This window comes from Lathamus discolor, chromosome 6 (assembly GCF_037157495.1).
Source record: "Lathamus discolor isolate bLatDis1 chromosome 6, bLatDis1.hap1, whole genome shotgun sequence".
NCBI classification, from domain to species: domain Eukaryota; kingdom Metazoa; phylum Chordata; class Aves; order Psittaciformes; family Psittacidae; genus Lathamus; species Lathamus discolor.
In genome coordinates this window covers 52,786,375-52,808,149 of record NC_088889.1, presented here as the reverse complement: position 1 = coordinate 52,808,149, position 21,775 = coordinate 52,786,375, and the positions used below count along the sequence as shown (strand labels likewise).

The following is a 21,775-nucleotide window of genomic DNA, read 5'->3' as shown; positions in this document are numbered from 1 at the left end:
TCATTATTTCCCCCATTCACCATGACCATCTCCAAGCTGCTTTTTGAGACTGGAACAACTTTGATTTCACCGTCTTCTGTCCAAAATCCATGTCTTTGCTGTCTATGTGGAGCAGAGCTGCTACTGCCATCTTTGCTGCTGAGTGAGGATGACAAAATGGACAGTAAATGTAATCTTAGTATAAATCCCACTTAGAGGCAAGCTAAAGGATGAAATGCTTTCATTGCTGATTTTGAGTTGTTCCAGAGACCTGAGGATGTGCTGTGAGGTAACTGGTAAGGGTACTTGGGCTACGTGGTAGCAGGGCACACTGAGGTCAAACAAAAGGGCTAATTAGGTAGCAAAATTGAAACATTTTATGTCAGAAAGGGACACAATAAAAATCAGCTTAATTTAAAGCAGAACTTTATGATCTGATGTTACAAAGCCTCGTTTCTATACATGTAAATTAGTTGTACCTTAATTAAAATAATGGTTATGATATTCTCCACCCCCTCCCCAACATTGTTTGCTTGTCTGGATTGACATGATGATACCACTTGCTTTCTTTACCAAACCTCTGGGTACCTCCGGTGTATCCCTGTGGTGGCTGCTTTACACTTAACTTTTATGGTATTGTAAAATGGGCAAATAAGTGCGTAACTGTTAACTGCTGCTTATAACATCATTGTAAATACAAAGCATTATTCATAAAATCTATAAATACCATTCCTTGGCTTCGTAATTGGGATCAATGTAGAAAACTTTCTGTCAGTGTACTATAAGCACATAGAGTCACGTGTAGGTGGTGGGAACTGAGGCTCCCCTTGTTTTGTGCCACTGGTGATGTTGTTTTGCTGATGTGTCTGTAGGACTGCTACAAGTCCTACAGCTGTTGGCAGGTCCATTCACAGATACTTCTGTTAATGGTTTAGTGATGACTTCAGTTCACAACTACACAATCTTTCAGCCCTGGGTGGTGGTTAAGGGATATGCTAGCACCAGTTTGCCACTGCTGAAGCACAGTTATGCTATGGACAGATTCAACAGTAGTTACGTCCAGAGGATGTTGAGGAAACAAGTGAAAAAGAATCATAGAATCAACTAGGTTGGAAAAGACCTTTAAGATCATCAAGTCCAACCTTTATCCCAGGACTGCCATGCTACTAATGGATGTAAATAGGCAGGGTATTGCATGGTGGTAAGACATGCCCTTGAGAAAGTGCAGATTGGCATTCTTCAGAATATGTATACACAGAGACCAGTAGCCATGTTCAAATAAAGATACTGCTTTTAGATTGAGTACTGCTCTTCCTGCATGCAGCAGCTTTCAAGCACACCCATTTGTGTCTGCACATGTGCTCTGAATCTTGTTAAAAGTGTGAGAATCCATACTGCTTGTATGTTTTAAATTACTTATGTTGATGCTATATAAATAAAATGTGCATGCTTAAGTTGTGCTTCCTATAATAACCTCATTTCATTTTTATTATTTTGAAGCATTTAAAATTGACTTTGACATGCTGGTGGGCTTTCCCACAGCTTGCACAGAATCCAGTACTACAGGTAATCTTTAGCATGCAGTTGATCTGAAAAGGGGATGCAGCTTGAATGGAGGAAAAATGAAAGGTGGAGGAGAGGCTGGAAGGGGTGCTGTGGAGACGTATGGTTGAGGAAGGGGAAAGGCTGTATCTGCTTGATACAGAAGCTAACAGAATAGAGAAGTGGGTCATTTATCTGCGTCAAAGTAAAAAGATACCAGGTTTAAGAATTCTGTTTCAGTTGATCTATCAGTTTTAACAGCAGAGCATCAGTTCCTAACGTGTGTGGGATCGTTGAAGTTCCATCTCTGAAGAGCAAATGTTTGGCTGTCAGAGTCACTGAGAGGCCAGCTTTCCTAATACAACTGCAAGACCACAGAGCTGTATTTATTTTGGTTTGACCCCTGGATTTTTCTTTAATTTACTTTGGATAGACAGACTTTTTTGAAAACTTAAGCTGCTTTATATCACCAGCCTGTTGGTTTTAGGGTGGGTTTTTAGCAAACAAAATTCTCTTTGTGCAGATTTCACTGGTGAACGAAGTGAGGGCGACTGCTCTCTTGGCAGGTGTCCTTCCTCTCTTTGCCAGGACTCCTTGCTTTTTAATGTTACTGTGACAAGTCGCTGTTACTTGGGGAAAAGATTGAGCGAGCATCAGATTTTTCCAGGGTTGGATAATCTTCTGTATGAAGCGCTGGGCTGCAGAGTGAAAGCTGAGCTGTGCTGAGCTGCAGGCTTCCTGTGTGCTATCAGTGAAGTCATTAAAACTCCAGCTTAAGTGGATTGCTGGGAGAGTGGGAATAAAAATACCTCCTGGTTCACAAGGGTGTGGAGGCCCAGCTGGGACATGAGACTGAAAGACAGTGCAAAACTGTCCTCACGTGGCTGCAGTTTTTCATGGCTTTGCGCCAACAGCAGCCGTGTTCCCACCCACTTTGACCAAGGGATGCCAGGTTGGTGACAGCAGCAATGGTGTGACTGTGCTAAGTCTAACTGAACAAGTCCGGTGGCCTTCGGTTTGCAGGGGAAGATGCCCTTTTGGTGAACCAGCTGGAGTGCTTGGCTGTACATGACTGGGTACACCCTTGAACGTTTGGCTATACGCTTCCTTCTGACTGTAGCCGCGCCTGCTGAAAACGGCAAAACCACTGTTTTGTCCAAGATGTCAGACATCGGGTTTTATCATGACAGAATAAGTGACGTCCTCAGGGTTTTGTGTTCTAGATCATGTCTTACTAGAGCTGTCAGGGGTTTTGTTATGATTTGGCTCTGAGTGCTACATCAGCAAGCTGTGGGCACAGCTGCCTGTCCAGAATGTGTGTGTGGAGTGACTAAGGAGCTACACATACAGCACCTTTCTAAGGTCTGTTAGGAAAACTCATGACAAAGTGGCTTCTCAGTGTAAAACTGCTGGTCTGTCACAAGAGACCTTGTGTTTGGGGATGCTGCTTGTCCTTTGAGGACCATTACCCAAGTGCCTGTCCTTAACTGGTCATAATGGCAAGGTGTCTTTTGCTGTTTATGGTTTTATTGTTCTTCACCCTTCCTCAGTTTAAACCCCTCTGACAAAGGTTTTGATGTCATTGCTGGGCTCTTCGTGGCAGAACCTATCTAGCTTTGCTCCTGGGCTAGCCCATGCCCTTGCTTGTCACAGTCCTGAGAGCACAGTGCAAACCCTAGCTCATGGAAGGCGTCATTATTCCCATTTCTCACCGGGAGTCCAGCGTGGCCCCGTTACGGATGGGACCTGTATTGCAGACCAACAGCAGCGTGTTTGCCCGTGTCCAGCAGCAGCGCCGCCCCAGCGAATCCGCAGTCTTCCTTTTCGGCTGCCAAAAGACGTGGCAGGTTGTTACCGATGGCGGTGCTTGTGTTGGGCTGTGCGGCTTGGACATGGCTAGGGCCGGGGCCGGGTGCTTCCTCCCTCCTGTCCTACCGCCTGCGACGCTGCTGACGCCCGCAGGGCCTTGCAGCGTTCTCCTCGACGTGCAGGGGAGCCCCGCAGCGCCCGGGCCCGGAGCACCAGCGGCAGCTGCGGCCCGTGCGCGGCCTACGGGGGCGGTGCCGAGCGGAGGAGCCACGGCCGCCGCCCGCCCCCTGCGCCGCCGCTCATTGGCGGGGCCGGGCTGGGCCGGTGCGGTGCGGGGCGCTCGGCGGGGAGCCGTGGCCGTGCCGAGCCCGCGGCGTGTCCCCGCTCGGCTGCGCCGCGCTCCTCCCGCCGTACCATGGTTGGGGATCAGGGCAGCCTCCCCGGTGAACGGCCCGTCCTCGCCCAGAGTCCCAAACCCGGATTAAGCTGCAAAATGGTCTTGCAGGCGGTGGGCAAAGTGCTGCGGTAAGGACGGGAGCGGCGGCAGGGCAGGGCAGGGCGGCTGCGGGTGTCTGAACGGGGGTCGCCCCAGGAACGCGTGTGCGGCCCCGAGGGAGAAGGGAGCTGGAGCCCAAGTTAACAACTTGGCCCGGGCGCCTTGCTCCGCTCGGCCCTTCTCGTGTTTGGGGGAGGGAGGCAGCTTTTGGCTCCCTCCGGATCTTGTGTAGCAATCCGGGAGGGTGGAAGTTGGAATGGCGATAGCTGCTTGGAGAGAAACATTTGTCCACCCGTAATACTGCAGTCAAGTTTTGTTTGTGCTCCATGAGAACTAAATTTCCAGGACGTAAGCAGTCGGTGAAGGTCCTGGCTTTCCTGAATAAGGAGCCTGACCAAGTCGCTACATATGCTTTGGCATGTTTTCTACAGAAATGTTGTAAGATGAGGGGAAAAAATTGCTCATGTAGCTCGAAAGGACTTGTGTGAACACTGAGGCGTCTATGACTATTGAGACCAAAACCAGACTCTTTGGCAAAGGATGTGCAGTAATTTGATTCGGAGGAGTTCTGACCCTTTCTGCTTTGCAGGGAAAAACATCACCACAAATATTAGGATTAGCAGCCTTGCTCTTCAACAACTGCAGCTCTTTATTTTGGTTGTGTTCAGATGTTTGTCTGGGGTCTGTGAAGAATGGCAGTGCGGCTCCAAAAATGAGCCTTGTTCCTCTGGCGCAACTGTATTTGGCAAGCTTTGGTTTGTCCCTGTTCCCTGCTGTCTGTTGCCAATTGTTAAATGTTTGTCAACAGAAACATTATCTCGCTCTTCTTCTGTTGCCTCATGTCTCTTCTCTCCGCAGCAGTTTAGGGGAGCTGTTTATTAAAGCAGCACGTTCTGATCGCACAGCGGCTGAGCTCTGGCTGTGACTTTAAGCCCAGTGAACTTGTCTAGTTTAAGTGGGCTTAGTGAGAAGAACTGCTTGGAGTTGCTCTTGAACAAGTGCTGTATTGCAGGACTTTTGTTGTGTCGGGTCGTCCCCCACCCCCAATCCTTTCCTGTAGAAGACATTAGTTTAAGGATTTCAGGTTTCTCTTTCAGCTTTTTAACGAGTTTAATGTCCTTTCTTTGCATTTTTTGGGGTGGTGTGTGTATGCTTCTGTGTGGTGTTACACAGCTGCTCATATCATAAAATCCTTTGGCCAGTGGCTTGCTATTCATGCCGTGAACCTTTTGAAGTTTTTGGTAGCTGTTCTGTTGGCAGCACTCCCAGATGTAAATAGATGGGTGCCTCTGTAGGGAAGAATTGCCAAACCTTTTGTTCAGCATCTATAGCAGTTGATTTTAAAGTATAGGTGACTTCCTGTGACTTAGCAGTGGCACGTATATTTTAATGATTTTTCAGTACATGTGTTTGGAAAAGCATGGCATAACCTTGTCCTTTCTGCTCCAGCTGGAGGATGTGCAGAAATTGTGCATAATTTTGTGTTTGTTTTCTGGTTTTTATTTTCTACATATACTGTAAAACCGTTGTGAATGCAGGAAAAAGTCATTGTTGTACATGAAATGTTTTGGGCTTGGGAGTTAATAGTGTAACTACATTTTGCTAAGCTGCTCCTAGATGGGAGCGATTACTGTTTTGTAGCAGACGGTTTTTCAGTGTGTCTTTCCATTCTGGATTATCTCTTTTTGCACCCTTTAGGGAGAAATGCAAAATCACAGAAACTGGTTCTCTTATTTCTCAGACGGGTGCATTATCTGACCGTATCTGTGTTGCTTCATCTTGCTTTTCAGTTTTTGTTCTGTACAACATAAACTCATCCTGTTCTGCAAAGAGCTTAGTGTAAGAGCACAGGCACTAGCTAGGAGCCTAGATAAACAGGAAGTAAAATCAAAGTTTTCTTATTGCAGAAATTGGGTATTTGTGCTTAAAGAAGTGTGAGCCCAGTGATGGTGAAAGAACAAGCCACATGGGAGCTCATTTAGGCCAAAAACAGTGGCTTGTTGGTGACAGCTGTGGTGGGATTTCTTTGAACGTAGGCATCTGCAGCTGAGCTTTCTCCACTTAATTGTCTGTGGAGAAGAACAGGGAACATACGGATGTGGTTGAATTCAGAGGTGCAGTGCCAGCCCAGTACAGCATGACCAGCTCACTTGTTAGCACTTAGATTGTAGTCATACGAAGTTAAATGAGATGATTCCACATTACTGTCATGGTTTAGCATCTATTCTAGAGTAAGTGTGGGGCAGAGGATATCAAATAACACTTTTAAGCCTGGCCACCTGAACCACTGCTGAGTTTTGTGTGGTCAGTACAGAAGATGAATCAATACTAAACTTTGGACAAAGTAATTTTTCTTCTGTTGATCAGGTCTACAAATGGCTTGGTGATGAGAACAGAGGGTGTCTTGCTGGCTTGTAGCATGGTGTTACTTACAGCCTACTGCGTTTTAGGCTTTTTTCTCAGGCATAACTGGGAACTGTCATCATCGCTGCCCCCACCCATCCTCCACCCTCCACAGGCTGCCAAGGACTTATAGGAATTCACAGTAGACAAAGAGTGCCCGTCTTCTCTTCAGATTGCCCTGCTTCTCTTTCTGCCCTGGTTGTGAATTGTAAAGCTCAGTTGTTCCAGTATGATGCTCAGTCAGTATGATTTTCCTCCATAGAAAATTCATTGTACATCATTTACATGAGTTGCGTGTACTTACAAGTAACTCACTCTTGAAGCTTTTAACATACAAGTTGTTTTCATTAGTTAGTAGGTCTGAGCCCTCCTAGCTGCTCTGTGCCAAAGAGTGTCGCTAGTAATAACAGCTGCCAAAGGAAGAATGGGTACGGGGAGGAAGCATGGAGGGAGTGTGTAGAAGCAAAAAGGCTTCGCAAGAAGCAGCAGCCCTCGGAAGAGTTTAAAAGAATGTGAGGAAAGACAAATGAACCAGAAAGGGGGAAAAAACGTAACAACAGCAACAGATGTGCTCTCAGCCTTTCTAATTAATTTTTTATGAAAGCTACTCTTAGGTTTATTACTCCTTTAAATTATTAGTGATTCAGCTATGAAGAACTCTGTAGATGCTTGTATCTTTCATCATATGGGCTAGTAGACTGTGTTTAACATTTCAGGGATGGGGCCAAGGCTACACACTTGTAATGATTAAAAAATATTAAAATACCATTAGAAAAGTGTCATCTCCCCTGTAAATTAATCATAGCATAGCTGAGGTGAAGTTCTGTGTATTCCTTAGCACAGCGTTTAATTAGGGCTTTCGTTTCACTTCAGATGTTTTTGAAATAGGTTAATCTCATTTTTCCTGTCTCCTGTAATGAATTGTGTAATTATTTAGCCCATGGTTAGGGAGGGGAAAAAACCCAAGATGGACACAGTTTTCCTGTTGGGTTTTTTTTTTCTTGTTCTGTTTTCTGCAAGTTGGTGGATCTGGATAGAGGTAGAAGGGGAAAGGGGGAAAAAAGTGCAATGTAAAAACATGGAATATTACTCTACTTTTTAGCATTATTTAAGTGTTCAAGTTTTTGTGATGCAGCTGATTACTGCTGGCTTCCTTGCAGAGGTGTGCTTTTTACTGGCCTCAGGAAGGAAGACTCAGGTACATGAGAGATCCCTCTCTGGTCCCAGTGGATAACTGAGCTGGTCGTAAGCATTCTTCAGAGCAACGTGTTGGTGACTTCAGGACAGAGTGTTCCCTGCCTGTGCCGGTGCCACTGCTTGCGCCTGAATTTGGGCACTTGAGAGTGGCTCAGAACTGCAGCGCGTTTGCCGTGTTGTGGCACTTCGGGTCCTGTGCAGGTGATTTTTAGAGACTGCTGCTCATGCAGCTTCATAGCCAGTGTGTTTCCTCTTGAGTTTCCAGTGAAACCAAGTCCCTCTGGGATAGTTGACTACTAATCAGTGATGCGGTGTCAGGAAAGAGGAATGGTGCAGGCTACAGAGTTGTGATGGCGTTGTGGAATGAATTCTGATAAAGTACAGTGTGGTTTATGTGTGCACACAGCCCAGTGTGGGAATAGATAACTGAAAACTTCTCTTTCTCAAGAAAGCCTCCCTCCTTACAGCAATGTGCAGGGATTGATTTGGATACCAAGCAAAAAATAACCCCCCACCCTCCTTGTGTAGGTGTGCATTGGCAATACCAACAAAGTGGGATTTTTACAGGTGTTTTTCAAGTGTAGTAATTTGTCTCCAGTGACAGTGTGATAATGATTGCTTCAGTCAGGTGAATGAGCAGGTTTGTGTTGGCAGCCTGGATGCTGCTGTGTTTTACCACATCCAGCACTTAGAAATGTTTCAAAAATTAAACTCCTTGCCTATTCCTCAAATAATTCCTGGCAACTGAAACCAGGACACAAGATTAGGAAGAAACCAGGTTGCATCTGATCTTGGATTCTCGTTTTTAAGTGATTATGCAAAGTGCTTTTAGACATGTTCATGGAAACCCACATAAGGTGGGCAGAAGAAGAGTGTTTGGTGTGACTGCCTCTTCTCCACTGCCTTGACTCTCATTGCTGAAGACAGCTGTTGTCTGTGATGCTCGTGTGTATTGACAGGACTAAAGCAGATATTAAAAACACCCAAAACAATGCTGTGTTATCCTAATTCAGGTAGAAACATTTTAAAGACAATTTAGTCTGGTTTATAGTGTTAGAAAGTAATTAGGAAGAGCCTCATTTAACGTTAATCTGATTATTGCAGGAATCTGAGGACAGGTGGAAGAGAAGGAAGGAGGGCAGCGTGGGAAGGGGCTTGTAGGCAAAATGCTCTTCAGAACCATATCAGTTATTTTTATCCTGTTCTTTTTCTTTCTCCCTCCCACAACTTTCCATTGTACCAAAATAGTTCAAAATGTTTATGGTTCAGAGTAACTGACATCACCAGTTGTCGTGCTGTGTTTTACTGAACATTTCTGTAACAGGAGGTGGTTCCTTGTTCTAGGACAGCCTTTCAAGACTCTCACCCAGCTACTCGTAAAGGACCAGTGACGATATAGGGCAGTAACATCCTGTTCTTTGGCAAGGTGTGACCAGGCAGGAGGGGCTTTGCGGTAGCTCTTCTGTGTGTATGAAAGCACAGATGTGCTGTGGAGATGGTTCTTTGATGCGAGCGTCCTGTCCTGTCCTGAGGACACCAGGCTGCAGTGGAGGTGGGCTTGAGTGGCCTTGCCAGCCTCATGGAGAGGCTGAGAAAGTTGGGGCTGTTCAGCCTGGAGAAGAGAAGGCTGCGTGGGGACCTCATAGCAGCCTTCCAGTGTCTGAAGGGGGCCTATAGGGATGCTGGGGAGGGACTCTTCATCAGGGACTGTAGTGATAGGATGAGGGGTAATGGGTTCAAATTTAAACAGGGGAAGTTCAGGTTAGATACAAGAACGTTCATTACTGTGGGTTCTTTACTCCTGCATTTCTTTGGGATAGTCGCCTGTTGTTCACTTGTATTTGCTGCAGGAGTGTCATGACCCTGGTGCATTTGTGAAAGTTGGTGAACCACGTACAGTGTATTAACTCAGTAAAGTCAGTGCCTTTCTTCAGAGGTATTTACAACATTGAGCTGTATTTTGGTTACGTGTTCTACATCCTATGAAGTGATAGCCAGAGGGAGAGGACTGCTAAAATTCTTTGTGTTGAAATAATCCTGTAAGGTGTCTCCAGAGCTAATATAGGAAGGGCACCTGCCCAAGGTTTAACAAGGTGAGCTTTCCTCTGGGTTAGGGGCAAAAGTATGCTGCTTTCATCTGAAGATTCCCCCCAGCCACTTAAAAAAGAATAGGTTGGGTTGTAATATCAAACTGAAGTTATTTACCCTTCTTTTATCTCATTTCCTTGGTGTGCATCTGTTTCATTGTAGGATTTGCTCCAGATTTTAGCTGCTTCTTTCTGCCTGGAAGATGGTTTCAGTTTATATACTTGCAAAAGTATGAGTGTGCAACATCCATCCTTCTGTGAGCTAACTACAATTCCTGGTTTGCCTCTTTGCTTCCTGTTACAATAGCCCATGATTCTGGTGCTGCTCTTTAAGGAGAAAGTATCAATTTCACACTTAATTTCTGTGTGCTGTTCTCTGGTATCTCAAACTATCTGTGCACCCCAAGGTTTTTACCAGGTACGCTTGTAGGAGAAAAAAAATCCTCTGTAGAAGAGCTTTTCTTTTGCCATTCTTGATCCTTGGTGAAGAGCTGTGGTGTTAGGAAGGTGGGCTCCCACCAGTTGTTGCTCTAAGGTGGCTAAGACAAAGTTTATCTGTTCCCCTGTCATACATATTTCTCTGTGACTACACCAAAACTGAGTTCAATAAAGTGTTCTTTTGTTGAGGGGGATTTTCTGATCCTTTCTCTTAATCCCTGGTGCTGTGGGGCTCAACAGAATCTTAACTAAGACTTCAGCAAATAGCTGTCAGAGAAGATGAGATGTTGATTTTCTTTTAAGAGCTGCCAGCACATACTCTCTAGAAAGAGAAGGCTGTGGGATATATGGATTAACCCTTTCTTCCAGCTTTCTGAAGAAAAACGCCACTTCTTGGCATTAACAGATTCATTAGCACTGGAGCTGAGTTGTTCTAGTGTGCCAGAAAATGCTGCCCTGTGAGTTTTCCAAGTTAATTTCTATCTTGCACTGACATACCTCTAGAAGTGCTTCTGCTCAAACAGCAGGGGCTGGTGGTAGCAGATGCTCCCCGGGTAAAAGGAACATTGTGGATACCTAATTCCCTTTATTTTCAAAAAGGAGGAGTCAGCAGTGAGTGCAGCTGTCCTCAGAAAGGCAGGTAGTGACAGAATAGTGAAACTCTTAGGACAGCTCAGTATCCGCAAAAAATAATCTTGGTGCACATGCAAAATGCATGGTGTTAATGAAGAACGAAGGCTTGGGCTTCTTCATGGTGATTTATAACGATTCACACGCAGGAGAGATGACATGAGGTGTACCTTGACTCACACTCCGGTCAACCCAGATCTGTTCCTCAGTCTCATGTGAGTGCACATTCCAGATTCAGAACACCAAAGCCTTACAGGGGTAAGTGCTGATAATCAGCAGGATGCATGTGGCAAGACAGGGGAAAGGAAATTGTGACAAACGAGGTTTTGCTGATTTTTCATTACACAAAGTCCTTGATTTTGATGTGACTGCTTTATTTCTTCAGAACAAACCTGTGCAGGAAAAGATAAAGCTGGGGTCTTAAGAGTGCCATCTGTGTGGGACAGGAGAAACTGTATTCTGTCTCAACTGAGATACACGTTTTTCTGGTTTTCAGCATACGATGCTTTTTTTCGTCTTTAGGTGCATCATTCAAATACAAAGATTTTTAAATCCACACATCTTGTTTAGCAGTCAAGCTAACCTGTCTGTTAAGGGACCTCACTTACAAGCTTTTTGAGAAGAATTCCTATTGATTTTCGAAGTAGAGAGTTGAGAGGTAACTCAATCACCCAGCAGTGATACTAAACTCCTCCAGAGACAGACTTCTTCACTATTCAGGGACTATCTTTCATTTCTTTGTGGTGAAACTACTAGTGCAGCTGCACACAAGTAGTATGGTTACACCTCTGCAAAACCAGTATGGACTGTTGGTTGCTGCCAGGAATTGAAACTGGGTTTCTCAGGTGAGCAGTGCAGGCTGTGTTTGAAGGGAGTGAGCTGGTCACAGCCATCCATTGCTTTGAGGTGTGATGTTGGGTTGCAAAGGCCAATGTAAAAGCCCAGCTTCACATTGTGTTTTGAGGAGGAATCTCAAGTGTTGGTCTGTGCTTATGTGAACTGAGTCTACAAGAGCAGTTAAAATCATTGCTTGCCATTTGCACGTGCAGCCAAGGGAATGAGACACATCCAGCACACAACTGTGCCTCTAATTTTAACATTTATTTTTGAAAATGACCAGTCTTCCTTAAGCAATCTCTTGGCTGCACTTGCAGCATTTAATTAAAGGATGAGTTTGTATTTCAGCAAGCCCTTGAAGGTGACACTACAAGTTTGACTGTACCTATGTTTTGGGGGTTTTCTGACTGCTAATGCATCAGTATGTGTCTGTGCAGGTGCTTTACTTAAACTGTTTGGTCTCCCGTGGTATATCCTGAAAAGTAATAAATTAGGGTTGGGAGTTGCTGCTGTCTCACGAGCTAATGAAGAGTGGCTGATTTAGCTGTACCAGTAATTAAACTACTATCTACCCTACTATTTTTTTTTAACCAGTCATTAGGATCTTCTTTACTTTGGCCTGGAATTCCATAGAGTTTGTGTTTTAAATAGAGTTTTCTTCTTCTACTGTGCAAAAAGCAAAACTCTGATTTGCTGTTTCCTAGAATGGACTGAAGCAGCTGCTTGCTGTTGATGACAGAACTGAACAGAGCGCATTGCATCATTCTGTCAAAGCTTAAAAGTTGACTACATGGTTAGAATAGTGAATGTTTTGTACGTACTGTTTGTTAACACAAGTTCCTAATTAAGGGAATTCTTTGATTCCTTTTATCATTACCTCTTACCCTGTGAAGAGGCACAGTTTATGCCTTCTAACTATGGCTTTCAGGTTTTTTTGTTTAACAAGGTAGTTCCTACTAAACTGAAAGGCACTGCTGCTCATCATGGACCTGATCTAAGGCATGGCAGGAGAGGTGGCTTAAATCAAAGGCAAAATATTAAGAGAATGAAAAAAAATATTTTGATCTTCACAGCTGCCATAGAGGGAGAACTGACCTTGACCAGTGGTCATTTCTAAATCCTTCCTAATTAAAATGCTGTAGTTAAAGTGTGAGAGATTGTGGAGCGTGATACAGTGGATGAGAGTTTCAGGTGATGTTGATTTTTCACATTGGTATTTCTTTGCCCAACCTGTTCAATAACTAATGACTGGGTAGGTAAGTGAATTCCTCCCAGCTGTGTCCCAGTGTAACAAGGTGCACGTGTGTGTGCTAGTACAGACGCTTTAAAGTTGAGCTTACAGGTACAGGCACCCAAAATTGATTATGAATAGTGAAAACAACTTGAGCTTATGTTGTTTACTGAAGCTCCTACAAAATAACTCCAGGAGGCTGTGTGGAGTAGCTCTATTGTTAGCTGTGTTTCTATGTTCACGCTCAGTTGTGGCGTGCCCGAGCACTTTTCTGCCCTATTAAACCACATTTTTTTTAGGTGTAAACCACATAGTGTTAATGTGAAGGGCTCAGCTGCTGAACTCCTGCTTACTGTGGGATTACATATGGGTGAGGTCTTCAAAGGTGGGACTGTAGTAGCAAGGCAGGTGGTTAATTTGTTTTCACTCTCTTCCCAACAAAAATAACTTAATTTACCTTTCCTGTGTAAGACACTTTTTGTGCCTGAATAGTTGTAATTTGCCCAGTCCTGCCAGAAGTAAAAAAGACACGGTCCTTTACTGCTCCCTGCCTCTGGGGAGCTGAGGAGAGAGACAACTGTGACCGAGCTCAGTTGCAAGCTGACATGTTGCACCATGTTGAAAAATATTTGTGTTGAGAGCACAGAGTGAGTATTCTGGTTAACTGTTCGGGGAATGCCGTGTGGTCCATGCTGCCGCCTCTGACTGCACAGCATGGATATAAAATACATTTTTAAACATTTCTGTAGACTTTTGGAAGTTGAGAAATGTCTAACGTGCTTGTAATCTGAACTTTACATGTACCCGTCTTCCAAAACAGTGTGTGGGTAAAGTGGTGAGCTTGGCATGCACACCTAACATATTCTCTTTGTTGCGGGTTTTCTTTAGGCCACAACAGTGCTTAAAACTAGTTAGTATTGTTGGAGAAATGTATTTTGTTGTACAAAGAGAGCTTGCAAGGCAAAAAGGCAGTGAGGGAACTAAAACACCTCTTACAAAGACAAAACCTGCCTCGTACTCTCTGAGCAGAGCAGACTCTCTGCGTTTGTGTATCTTGGGCTGTATAGCAAGAAGCCTGTCTTGACTGCTGAAGCCAGGTTGCTATGGTGAAATAATTCCCAGCAATTAAAGCACAGTTCTATCCTGAAAAGCAACTCTGTGCAAGCTGTGTTGTGAAATCCCACATTTATGAGGCTGTGAGGTTTCCAAATCAAATTTGCTTGGTTTAGAAATATAAAGATAGCTTTGCAATCTGCCAGCTCCACAAGCTTTGGAAGGCTTGGAAGATAACAGTGCCCTCAGTGGTGTATGTGCTCTGGTGGTGAACTCCTTCCCCACAAAGGTGGACTGAAGCGTACTGCATGTGCTCTTCTAGAAAGATAACAGGGCTGCATCAGAATAACCAGGAGGAGCAGTTGCTGCCAGCACTTGAACTTAGTCATGACGCAGAAGTCAAAGTAACTCTAAGTGTCTTCCAGTGGAGGATTACAGGATAATAAATAAATCTCTGCTGAAGTTAACAGACATGTCTGAAAACAGAGAGAGAATAGGTATTAAGAAGTTTGTGTTTTTACTACAGTACATTCACTTCTTTCAATTAGCAGAGGCCAAAACCCCTGAAAGGGAGGTACAGGCTTGCTTTGCCAATTATGTTATTTTTAATTTTCCCTCGTTCTTTGCAAAAGGTTTCTCTGGCCTCCAGAATTTCAAATCCTGTTGAAAGAAACACCATTCTGAGGAGTATAATAATAAACCTGACAAGCCTATGTTTATTTTCCCCAAAGTGTTAAGAGCCACCCCAAGACATGCATTCAAATCTTGGGGCAGATCTCTTGTTCTCATGGCTCTGTACTGTGGGAGATCTCCCCCCTGCGGCATGCAGCCTGTGTAACACAACCAGGCTATCTCTGCCATTGTCTGCTCTCAGTTGAGAGCCACTTTTCTCCTTTGCCTCAGTGTTTTAATTAAAGAAACTTAAGGTGTACTGTGGGTGTCTGCATTGCACTGAAATACTTTCCAGTATAGAGAAAAAAACATTTATCTCAGCTGACTTTAAAAGGTCCTTGGAGAGCCAGTTCATATATAAACATTTACATATGTAGATATCCGTGGCTAGGTGAAATGGATCCTGCTCATGTTGTCTGGCTGCAGTATGGGAGTATATTTAGCAAAGGAGGATGATGAGGAAGCATTTGTGTTGCTAGAATACAAATGGCACTTCAAGGGAAGCAAAGGTACAGGAGCATCCTTATCTTGGCATTGTGTATGGGCCTGATGGGTTTGGAGTGTGTGCCTGGGAACTAAAATGAGCTGTGTGTCAACAAGACAAACCCCAGGACAGAACTTCAGCCTGTGTTTTCAGCTGATGAGCTGATGAAGAGCCGGGCAGAGATGCCCTGAAGAGTTATCATGGTATGGCCTTTCCTGTCCCTTGATACACAATACCAGGATTTGCTCTGAGGGTACCATTCTAGGGGAGGAGGAGTTGCAAACAGGGGGAAATACACTGCAAGACACATTCTCAAGCAGTGATTTGCTCTCTTTCTGCTCAGGTTTTGTCTTCCTTTGTCAGACAGCCAGAGATTACCTGCAGTTGGGAACTTAAAAACAACAAAACCAAATCCCGAACCCACTACCCCATGTCTGTCACAGGCTTGGGCACCTATGGGGCAGTGTCCTGCTCTATGGCTTGTTTTGAGCATTGGATAAATTAATTGTTGCAACACTGTTATCTGTGACCTGCTAAATCTCTCTTACCGCAGGCCTAATTTGGCTCTGTGTCAGTCCCTTGAAAGTAAAACATTAGGAAAGATTTGTATCCTTTTTCTTTCCTCATCCCCAAATTGCCAAAAATCTGGACTGTAGTACATCACTTTGGAGAAAAGCCTTGCTGAGGCTTCATGTTGGCACCTCCTGGTTTGGATGCGTGAGGGGTTTGGGGCACAAAGGTGAAAGAAAACATTTCAAAAAGAACATTGGGGTATTTGCTGTTCCTGCCAGTGAATGGTTCCTCTAAATTGCAACACTGGCTCCTAGAAATAAACAGTCTATTCATCTCCCATCTGACATCACTTCCCGGTGTCCCTGCAGCTCTGCCCCACTCAGCCCCTCCTAGGTGTGTTGACTGAAGGGGAACCTGGACCAGTGCAAGGGTTATACAATCAGAAGAGCCTCCCCAAAGGCAGGGGGAGAGGCTGGACACCTCCTCTCGATCTGGGGGAGGAGCTCTGGCAGGTAACCCAGAGAAGAAAGGAAACTCCAGTCCAGCATGTTTCACCACAAGAATGCACTCTCTGCATTTCTGTAGCATTAACTGAGCTGTTCACATGCCTGGCCTTGCCTCGATAGCCATTCTTCCCAGAGCTGCATTGAAGATGGGGGATCCTGAGCAGAAGAGCAGCAGCAGCAGCAGTGGTACTGGACCACCAGCAAATCCTTGCTTGCTCAGCACTGTACTTTGAAAAGCAGTTAATAGGCAGCTGATACACTGCAGTGGGCAAACACTGAGGTAGTGGTGGGAGGTGACATGCAAGGGAGGAGAGGAGAAGGGAGAGAAGCAGAATCAGAATCATGTAGGTTGGAAGAGACCCTTAACTTCATTGAGTCCAACCATAAACCCAGCACTGCCAAGTCTGCCACTAAACCATGTTCCTAAGTGCCAGATCTACATGTCTTTCAAGCACCCCCAGGGATGTCAACTCCACCACCTCCCTGTGCAGCCTGTTCCAGTGCTTGACAACCCTTTCAGTGAAGAAATTATTCCTAATATCTAATCTAAACTTCCTGTGGTGCAACTGAAGGCTGTTTCCTCTCACCCTGTTGCTTGTTATTTGGGAGAAGAGACTGACCTGCACCTCTGCTCCTTTCAGGTATTTGCAGAGAGCGGTAAGGTCCCCCTGAGCCTCCTCTTCTCCAGACTAAACCATCCCAGTTCCCTCTACCACCTTTCATTGGACTTGTTCCCCAGACCCTTCACCAGTGGGCAGGCGGAGAGTCCTACAAAAGGGAGACAGACATACCAGAGCCGCAGTGTGTGCAGGTGCCCCATGTTCTCTTTGCTTTGCCAGCAGCACCAGCTGAAAGTTTGCCCCTGCAGAATGTTTTGGGCTTTCTGTTGAGAAGCAGCACTATGAAATAACATTATGGCACTTGTCATCCTTAACATGCCTGCCATGCCTTGGCACCGAATGTTTACAGCAGAGCATCCGGAGGCCAAGCAAAGATTCCCTTTTAAGGCAAAGAGCCACTATGAGAATCCAGAAGAAAAAGTTTCCCTGGCATGTAGGGTACATTCTTCTTTCCTCCTCCTCTTAAATAAACTATTAGTAACTTTTAAAAACAGAACAAAAATGAAGAAGCAGGGCCAGAAATGCTGCCGAAGGCATTTTATGCTGTGCAGCCCCCTTAGACCTGTGCAGCAACCGAGCCCTGGAGCTAACCCAGGGGAGGAGAGGGGAAGAATGAAACTTAAGGTCAGAGGGGGTCTGTCAGATTGGAATGGAGGCTGTCTTAAAAACCTTAGTCTCCTTCCATTCCTCAGGCCCTGGAGAAACAGTCTGACCACAGCAATCTGTGAACAATTGCACTGCATGCTACACTGGGATTTGGGCTTGCTTTGCAATGCCTTACACAACTTTCCTTCCCATGCTGATGCGCTTTTCTGCTCTTTCCCTATCCTGAATGTGTGGGCATCCAGGATTTGTGTTCTGGATGTGCTGACACGTGGCTTTTTCAGCTGAAGACTTGGCAGTGATCTGGGTTAAAACAGGGCATGGGATTTCAGAAAAATCTCCACAGAGATTGTAGAATCATAGAATAGTTAGGGTTGGAAAGGACCTTAAGATCATCAAGTTCTAGCCCCTTTGCCATGGGCAAGGACACCTCACACTAAACCATCCCACCCAAGGCTTCGTCCAACCTGGCCTTGAACACTGCCAGGAATGGAGCATTCACAACTTCCCTGGGCAACCCATTCCAGTGCCTCACCACCCTAACAGTAAAGAACTTCCTCCTTATACCCAATCTAAACTTCCCCTGTTTAAGTTTGAACCCATTACCCCTTGTCTTATCACTACAGTCCCTGATGAAGAGAATCCCTCCCCAGCATCCCTATAGGCCCCCTTCAGACACTGGAAGGCTGCTACGAGGTCTCCACGCAGCCTTCTCTTCTCCAGGCTGAACAGCCCCAACTTCCTCAGCCTGTCTTCATACAGGAGGTGCTCCAGTCCCCTGATCATCCTCGTGGCCCTCCTCTGGACTTGTTCCAACAGTTCCATGTCCTTTTTATGTTGAGGACACCAGAACTGCACACAATACTCCAGGTGAGGTCTCACAAGAGCAGAGCAGAGGGGCAGGGTCACCTCCTTCAATCTGCTGGTCACGCCACTTTTGATGCAGCCCAGGATACGGTTGGCTTTCTGGACTGCGAGCGCACACTGAAGCCAGCTCATGTTCATTTTCTCATCGACCAGCACCCCCAAGTCCTTCTCCACAGGGCCGCTCTCAATCTCTTCTTTGCCCAGTCTGTAGCTGTGCCTGGGATTGCTCCGACCCAGGTGTAGGACCTTGCACTTGGCATGGTTGAACTTCATAAGGTTGGCATCAGCCCACCTCACAAGCACGTCAAGGTCCCTCTGGATGGCATCCCTTCCCTCCAGCGTATCAACTGGACCACACAGCTTGGCGTCATCGGCAAACTTGCTGAGGGCACACTCAATCCCACTGTCCATGTCAGCGACGAAGATGTTAAACAAGACCAGTCCCAACACTGGTCCCTGAGGGACACCACTCATTACTGGTCTCCAGCCGGACATTGAGCTGTTGACCACAACTCTTTGCATGCGGCCATCCAGCCAGTTCTTTATCCACCAAGTGGTCCATCCATCAAATTGATATCTCTCCAATTTAGAGAGAAGGATGTTGTGTGGGACAGTGTCAAACGCTTTGCAGAAGTCCAGGTAGATGACATCAGCTGCTTTACCCTTGTCCATTAGTTCTGTAGCCCCATCACAGAAGGCCACCAAATTGGTCAGGCAGGATTTCCCCTTAGTGAAGCCATGCTGGCTGTCACCAAGCACCTTGTTGTTTTTCATGTGCCTCAGCATGCCTTCCAGGAGAATGTGCTCCAAGATTTTACCAGGCACAGAGGTGAGACTGACTGCTCTGTAATTCCCTGGGTCATCCATTTTCCCCTTCTTGAAAATAGGGGTTATATTTCCCTTTTTGCAGTTGCTGGGAACTTCACCTGACTGCCATGATTTTTCAAATATGGTGGCCAGTCCCTTCACAACTTCATTTGCCAGCTCCTTCAGGACCTGCGGATGGATTTCATCAGGTCCCACGGACTTGTGTATGTTCAGGTTTTTAAGATGGTCTCATATGATACTAATCTTGTATGGTTTTAAAGAGAGAGGGAAATATGAATACTGTCTCTTGCTTTTTCCCAAAGGAAGGGCAACTCTACTGATGCTCAGATGAAGCTTGTTAATCCCCTTTTCTTGTGTGCTATACAAATAAAGATGTTGAATGACTAAGAAGTGATTTTTTTAAGCTGTGTAGTGGCTGTAAGCTTCCTTGTGGTATCTAAGGAGAAAAGATTGTGGGCTGCATTGGCAGGAAGCAGGGCAGCCTCTAAGAGTTTGTTCTTGTCCTATATAAATAAGCGTAACCTGCATCTTCATTGTTCTTGGTACGAGTTTGTCACTAGGATTCATAAAGTTTAGCTTGTAAAACTGTTTGCTTCCTGCTCTGAATGGGTTTGGGACTCCAGTACTTACGCAGAACATTTTTAACCAGAAATTAACTGGTAACTTCTTTCCACTAAAGTGCCCCAGAAAACCCAGAAATGTGACAGGTCAATCTGTGAGCAGCTAACCTGGTTTTCCTTACCAAGCTGTAGCTTTCTGTGGATGGCTGAAATCTTTGGGTTCTAATTCCCTCTTCTTTTTCACTCACATCCCATTTGACTCCTTATCCACAGAAGGGGAGAGAAGCTAAAATTAAAAAACCCTGTATACCTTTAATTTTGAATTCTAAACCCTTTTTCACTGGAAAATCTCAAACCATGAAAGTGTTCATAAAGATTGGCCTAAAAGACACTGTAAAAATGTTGGCTTGCTGCCTCTCTAATTCTGTGTTTCAAGCCGCTAACCCCCATCCTGAGATTACCAAGAAAGTAGGTTTTGGCAGGATTACTTCACTCCGTAATACTTCATCAGTGGATGGTATTTTAAACCACGGCACTTAAAAAAGAAAGGAAAAAATGACAGGATAAAATTGAAGGCCAAGGTAGTTTGATGTATGCAGTAGTTGTGTGGTGAAGAAGTACACCTGGGTGAGGTGGAATATGGTGTTGCTGTTGGAGACTTAAGTTTTCCACGTAAATGTTTTAGTGGGGAACGTACCATTTCAACCCCCAAGTTTTCCAGATTGCGATCTATACGTATGATAAAGCACAAGTGAGGTTACTTGACAATAACCCCCAAAACCTCAAGCGACTTTTTAAATATTATTTGGTACCATATCTTTGGGCATCCTATTTTTTGATCTTCCTTAAAAAACAGTATTACTTTTTGTGTCACTTTTACATGCGGTGCTATGGACCCTGGGGCTTTTACTCTCTTCTCACCAGCACAGATTGTCAGCAGTCTAGACCTGCTCTCTTCTAAGTGTGATGAGGATTACTAGGATTATACCTGCCAACCTTGGGTAAGAACTAGGGTCAGTTACTAAAGTAAATAAATAAATGCAAAATAAGCATCTTTGTCCTGTAAGGTTCCTAATCTGTGGTGATTTTCATCCTCACAGACTGAGATGGCTTGTGAGTTCTGAGGTTTGCAAATGGGGAGATGAATTTGCCGTGTAAGGCCTGTTGGACCTGTTCTGTCAATTTTCAAATGGAAATCGGAGTGTTTGAGACTTGGCTGGGACCTGAAACTGGCGCATGATCCAGAGGGCACAAAGTGATAGGAGTTTTGCCTGCAGCTCTGCTCCTTGCCACTGTAGGTTTTTTTAATGAACTTTGTAACTTTCTAAAGTTACTCTTATATCTGGTACTAAAACCACTTCAATAGGCCACATATTTAAAAAGGAAAAAATAAACAGGCAAACCCCCCTTCACCCTCGGGGTAGTTAGCTGGGTGTGAAGGGGAGGAGAAGGTGATTGGAGCATCCTCAATTTTCCTTGAAGAGTTTTTAGTTTCAGATGCAGTGCAAGAAACTGCACAGCTTGCTGGAGACAGCAAGAAATTACTATAGCTGTGCTGGTTCCTTCTGGAGGAAAGGAATCCTGAATTGGTAGAGATGACCTGAAATTGCATGATCAGTTTAGGGGAGCTTGGCAGTTAATAAATCACTAGTGTTTCCTCTGTGTGATTGACCTTGCAATAAATAGGATCCTCAGGACCAAAGCCATGGATGCCTGGTACAATTCCAAAGGGATGTGAGCTACATCAGGTTATGAAGCATATCTGCATAGTGGCCATTGCGTCTTTGATATTTCTTCAGTTAATCAGATTGCTTCCCATGTGCTTCTTTCCAAACAAGCCATACCCATTTAAAGTGAAGCGCATCTTTAATATTTGTACTATGAATAAACTTTGAACCTTACAGCCAGTTTCTGCTATGAAATGGGGATAATACTTTCTTCAAATGATTTTTAAACTAAATTAATACCTGGATGGTGCTTTGAAGATGCTCCAAAGTGCAGGGGTTTTAAAATCAAGAAACTACTGGGCATCTGATCAAGAAGGAAATGAGAGAGAGATTAGAGGAGGATCTTTATTAACTGAGATGGGATGAGAAAACAAGCTGGAAAATTGGCAGTTTTACTCAATCTTAAGAAGCAGACTAGGGGGAAAAAAGTCATTGTGGCCCAATGGGGCTGTCACTTGGTCGAGTGTCTTATACATTTCTTTCTCCAATGAAATCCAGGCAAACTTCCAGCTGCTATGTTTTCTCAGCTGAACACAAGGCTGAGTATGGAAGTCCTGCTGGAAGCATTAATGAATGTACTGTCTTCGTCTGGAGCTAGTTTGCTGAACCTTCTTAGAAGGGACCTCTCTTCTGCCATCTCCCATCGCTTTTCCCTCTCTGAACTTACTTGTGGGTATGACTTGGCCTGTGGCA

At 44.8% G+C, this 21,775-nt stretch overlaps 1 protein-coding gene across 5 annotated transcripts in view; it reads left to right on the top strand.

Moving 5' to 3' along the window:
- Positions 1–21,775, top strand: part of MOB2 (MOB kinase activator 2) — a 117,407-nt gene that overhangs the window by 80,121 nt on the left and 15,511 nt on the right. The window contains exon 1 of one of the 5 annotated variants that reach the window (XM_065682729.1): positions 3,634–3,855. The exons of the other annotated variants lie outside the window; for them this stretch is intronic. Within the exon in view, the coding sequence (XP_065538801.1) occupies positions 3,746–3,855 (110 nt within the window). The 5' untranslated portion in view covers positions 3,634–3,745. Of the gene's footprint in view, positions 1–3,633; positions 3,856–21,775 lie in introns of those variants that run through there. 5 annotated transcript variants of the gene reach the window in all.